Source organism: Corvus brachyrhynchos, unplaced genomic scaffold, assembly GCF_000691975.1.
Source record: "Corvus brachyrhynchos isolate BGI_N302 unplaced genomic scaffold, ASM69197v1 scaffold381, whole genome shotgun sequence".
NCBI lineage: Eukaryota > Metazoa > Chordata > Aves > Passeriformes > Corvidae > Corvus > Corvus brachyrhynchos.
The window spans coordinates 72,868-78,123 of NW_008236219.1; the positions used below are offsets into that span (position 1 = coordinate 72,868).

The window sequence follows — 5,256 nt, forward strand, 5'->3', positions numbered from 1 at the left end:
CACCCCTATCTTTCTTCACACCCATTCCACCAGCCCCACAAGTATTTGAGCTCTAAGATTAAAGTCTATCAGTATCAAGAGGCCTGTGAATCTGAAATAATCACCTTTGTAAGCATGCAAATACTTGTTCAGCTTGCTGTAAAATTCTACAAGCATGTTTTAAATGTTTTAATGTGCATGTATACACACAAGTGGACAAGGCACAAAAGGCTTACTTGATTGTATGAAGGGATCTAGGTTCTTGATCATTGTGATCATTTCAAAGTAACAAAAAAGATCTATTTTCATTCTGATAAACTTCCATAAGACATGTGAAATACTAGTATCTCTCCCAGTGAGATGTCTGTTTGTACATACGAAAAGTTACTATCTAAATTTATGTTAATGTCATACCCATATTGTGTCTCATACCACTGTTCTCTGGGGCCTCACATACCAATGTGTTTTTACCTGTGTCTGCTTACCAAGAGGCCACGTGATGACACTGTGTAACCAGTTTCAGTGCCTTAGTTACATGCATTTTTCTGTAAAATTAGTCTACAGCTGCATAAGAACCCAACACACACCACCTTAGCCACTGTGAAGAGCAAACAAGTTCAAAGGAAAAACACCAGAAGAATACCAGCTCTAGTGCTTACTTTACACTAGATATACAAATTGGTTCAAACCCTTGCATGTTTAATGGGTCAAGCTAGGCAGCGAGGTCAGAAGGATCTCAACCTATCACAACCACACACACTCTAATCAGCAGGTACCAAGTCCTGGATATGGGTAACAACTGTATTATAGCCTTGCTTAGAAGCTTATCCAGGCTCTGCTTTACCTGCTTGTCAGATAACCTCCTTCTCAAAGCTCTATTTTACTACCTACATCTTGGGCTCACTGAAAAAGGACAAGTACAACAGTATACAGATTAAACTAGCCTTTATTGAAAGACAGAACTACATGAAATTTGAACTCAAAAGAAACTTCAGAACACACATTAAACATCATAATTTGGAGGTGGCATGTCAATGATCTCATCCAGGGTAGCAAGGAAGTCAGCAGTTGATTGTAGCAAGTCTGGAAGTTAGAAAAAAACCAAATCAGTTTCTCAAACTCAGAATACACACTAACCTAAGCTAGCTAACAGTTGCCCAGCATAAACCTCTTGAATAAGCAAGGTAAATATTGCTTCATAGTATAAGCCAATGCAACTTAACTGATCAGTTTGCAAAGCACCACAGAAGATTACTCAGTGTACTGCTTTTCATCGGGTAGAGTTAATTTTCTTCACAGTCACTGGTATGGGCTGTGTTTTGGATTCGTGCTGGAAGCAGTGTTGATAATTCTGGGATGGTTTAGTTGTGTGAGCACTGCTCAGCAATGGTCAAGGCCTTTTCTACTCCGCATCCCACCAGTGAGAAGGCTAGGAGTGATCAAGGATCTGGAAGGGGGCACAGCCAGAACAGCTGACCCCAAGGGGCCCAGGGGATATCCCAGACCATATGGTGCCACACTCAGCAGATAAAGCTGGGGGAAGAAGGAATGAGGGACATTTGGAGTTATGGCACTTGTTTTCCCAAGCATGCATGCAATCAAGCCCTGCTGTTGTGCGGATGCCTGCTGATGGGAACTGAATGAATTTTTTGTTTTGTTTTTTTTTAAATGCATGGCTTTTACTTTAGTTATCAAAACTGCTTTTACTTCAAAGCATGAGTTCTTTCACTTTTTCTCCTCTGACTGCTTCCCCATCCCATATCTGGGGAGAAAGTAAGCAGTTGTGTGATGCTTGGTTGCAGCTAGATTAAGCCGAAAGTCAGCAACACCACTCTGAGACCACTGCCTGAACTAGCAGGGTTGGCCAGGTACACTGAGCTTGATTACACAGCAGAAGCTCTTTGATACTGGTGCACTGCTCTGGTAGTTTAGACAGCAACAGCAATTCACTGCTATAGCCAAGTGGCTTTTTGCCCAAACCACTGATGAGCACTGTATGTACTGAAAATCATGCAAAGTTTCCACTTACTGGATTCCCATGAAATCTTTTCAATCTTCACAGGTGAAGGAACCACGTTCACACATCTGCCATATGTCCTTTCAAATACCATGAGGGGAACACCACACAGGTTGATATTGCTTAGTTTGTGTTCTTCAGGAAGATCAAAACTCTCGAAGTCTGTTTGAGAAAGACTGTAAGTGTGCAGTAGCCTGGGAAGCTGCAAACTCTTCTAGACTAAATGAAATGGGAACCAATCTAAAACAACAGAACAGTCTCCTCTCATGGGGTATTTATTTGCAGTTACACCTTTTAGTTGCCCATGAAATCCCATACACGAGCCCTGATGAAAACACTAGACTGCCTAATAGAACTGATAATGTAAAGCAGTTAGTAACTTCAGCAAGCAAAGCATGTCTTTCATCAACACTGAAGTGTTTGGCACAGTAGTTTTCACACAGAAGAAGAAAGCTTTAAGGACACACTTTGAAGGACTGAGAGAATATCTACAATGGGCTGGCCTAAAAACAGCTTTGGAAGTTTAACCTTCAACTATGATATCCTACAGCAGTAGGAGTCTCTTCAGTTACAAATTATCTTGGCACACACTCTTCTATATTCCTTTGAATACTTGTCTACTAGTCACTTTAATGAAGTGACTTAAGAAGCTAATACACAGTTATTTGGAACTTGTTTCCCGTCACCACAATAAGGGACTCAGAATAACACATCTAAGGCACAGCCATTACTGTTAGAAATACCATCTCATTCTTGTTTAAGTATTCCAGAAGCAGCAAGCACCCTTATGTTTCAGGAAGGACTCAGGAGAAATGCAATGCTGGCTTGTGTGCTACAGTAGCTCGAACAAATTCTTACAACAATGCCAACACTCACAAAAGACTTATTGTTAATTTTAATAATTACATCAATAGCACTTACCTTGAGGATCCAAAGGAAACATATTTTCTATTTCTGGCCAATCTTCTTCAGCCACTGCATGGCAGCTTTCTAATTCACTCTTAGTCATAAAAAGAAGAAGTCACATTATTTGAGCTACTGTAGAATGTTTGTAGTGGCTTTCCTGCGCTATTCAGGTCTACAGACAAGCATACCTGTCATACTTCTCAGTCAGGCCTAAATTCTAATACCTTCAACACAAATAAGATGGAGATTGGCAAATGTTTCAGCTGAGTTTATGTAGTGCAGTATTATATATGGCAGCAAGAGATGGCTGCACTAGAACAGATGACTCTTAACATGTTAATAAGACATTAACCCAGACTATTTTCTCTAGAACCATCTATGTAGGTGCCCTGCTTTTAGCTATGGGAGAATTTATTTTTCCTCCTAGCAATTCTTCAGATTCGTGATGAAAACAGCATTGATACACGCAGCTCTTTCAGCTACTGCCAAGCAGTGTTTATACAGTCCAGGCCTTCTCTGCCTCTCAACCCCACCAGTGAGGAGGCTGGGGATGCACAGCTAGCACAGCTGACCCTGGCTACCCAGAGGGATATCCCATACTGCATGACATGCTCAGCAAGGAAAACTGGTGGGAAAGCAGGGCTAACACTGCTCTGGGACTGGCAAGGCATTAATCAACTGGTTGCAAGGAATTGGTTTTGTTTTTCTTTGCGATTTTTAATAATTAAATTGCCTTACTCTCAGCCTACAATTTTTCTCACATTCACCCTTCCAATTTTCTCCCCCAATCCCATCAAGGAGGGAGAGAGGGAGCAGTTGTGTGGTGCTTAATTATGTCAGAGTTAAGCCACAACAGCATGCAAATTATGGATTTCCCCTCCTCCCCAGCATAAGTGTGCTGTACTCACTTTGTTCACAGTGCAAGGCTGATTTTTCTGTTTTATCTTGTCCATCTTGCTTGTGACTCCTTCAGTTTTATTCACATTTCCAAGAGCCTTTCTGACAGAGCGAGATGCGACTGGAGAAGTACTGATCGCTTTTTTAGGAAGTGGAGTATTAACTTGTGTTCTTTCAATTAAGGCTTTTGCTAGAATGGGGCGGGGGGGAAGGAAAAAAAAGCAAACCTCAGCAACCTTAAAGCCTGCCTAAATAAAATCACTTCTTTATAACCCATAAGCCCCACTTATGACAAAAGCACAGAGTTATCTTCAATTTTATACTAATTGGTGAGCTTGGAACAGTTGGTTGGGTAAGTGGTTTTATGAATAGAAATTCATTATCATTAAAAGCAGTGAATAACAAAATGTGATTCATGCCCTTCACTTGATCCCTTACTGGCTTAGGGCAGCAAATACACACAAGATCCTGAAGGAAGCTTTAGCTGACTTTTGGGAGCACCAACTTCACCATTCTCCTGATCAACGAAGATCAGAGTTGCCATCTTCAGATTGATGAGACTACCCTGTAGAGTCCATACAGAAAAAAACGAAAAACAATTTCTGTCACTTGTCTCACCACAACACACTTTTTAAGCAAGCCCCATTAAAAACAGCTATCACATATTGGTCTCTACACAAGGGGAACAAACCCCTACTTCCCACCATTACACAGTAGTTCAGCTAAAGACCCTCAGGTTTGAAGGCACTACTAGTGCTCCTGCCTTATACTCATTGCTGCCATTACACAGGTGGGCAAGCAATTCCTCATTAAAGAGGTCTACAGGAAAACTCAGAATCACAGTCAGTGAGGCTGGAAAAGATCTCTAAGTAACTGAGTCCAACCTAAACACCACCATGCCAACCACACCATGGCACTGAGTACCATACCCAGTCTTCCCTTAAACACCTCCTGGGACAGTGACTCCACCACCTCCCTGGGCAGCCCGTTTTAGTGTCTAATCAACCCTTCTATCAGGAATTCTTCCTAATGCCAAACCTCAGTTTTCCCCGGCACAGCTTGAAGCCATTTTTTCTTGTCCTGTTGGTGTTTTCTCCCAGGCAACTAGCAATCTCCACCTGGCTGCAACCTTCTTTCAGGCGGCTATAGAGAGCTATAAGGCCTCTCCTGAGCCTCCTCTTCTTCAGGCTAAGCCCCCTCACCCTAGCCACTCCTCATCAGACTTGTGCTCCAAACCCTTCCCCAGGTTTGTTACCCTCCTCTAGGCGAAAATCCCTTTCTTTGTACAACCTGAAACACAAAGCCAAAGCAAGATTTACAGTCCCAGACCAGCCCTCTCCCCGAACCCTCAGCTCACCTCAGAAAGCGACAGGAAAGGAAAGAGCAAGACCCACTGAATCCAAACCACTCTCAAACACCTCAGAACACACCAAATACCAACGGCTCCGGCTTTTAAA

General features: G+C 42.2%; 1 protein-coding gene across 1 annotated transcript; it reads right to left on the reverse strand.

Annotated features, from left to right (window-relative positions):
* Positions 1–907: 907 nt before the first annotated feature.
* PTTG1 (pituitary tumor-transforming 1) lies at positions 908–5,250 on the reverse strand. The gene is made up of 6 exons (XM_008643418.2): positions 5,157–5,250; positions 4,262–4,364; positions 3,811–3,989; positions 2,918–2,996; positions 2,009–2,158; positions 908–1,062 (listed from the first exon to the last, which is right to left on the reverse strand). Exons 2-6 carry the CDS (start codon positions 4,341–4,343, stop codon positions 983–985), a joined length of 570 nt encoding a protein of 189 aa, XP_008641640.1. The 5' UTR covers positions 4,344–4,364; positions 5,157–5,250; the 3' UTR covers positions 908–982.
* Positions 5,251–5,256: the final 6 nt, after the last annotated feature.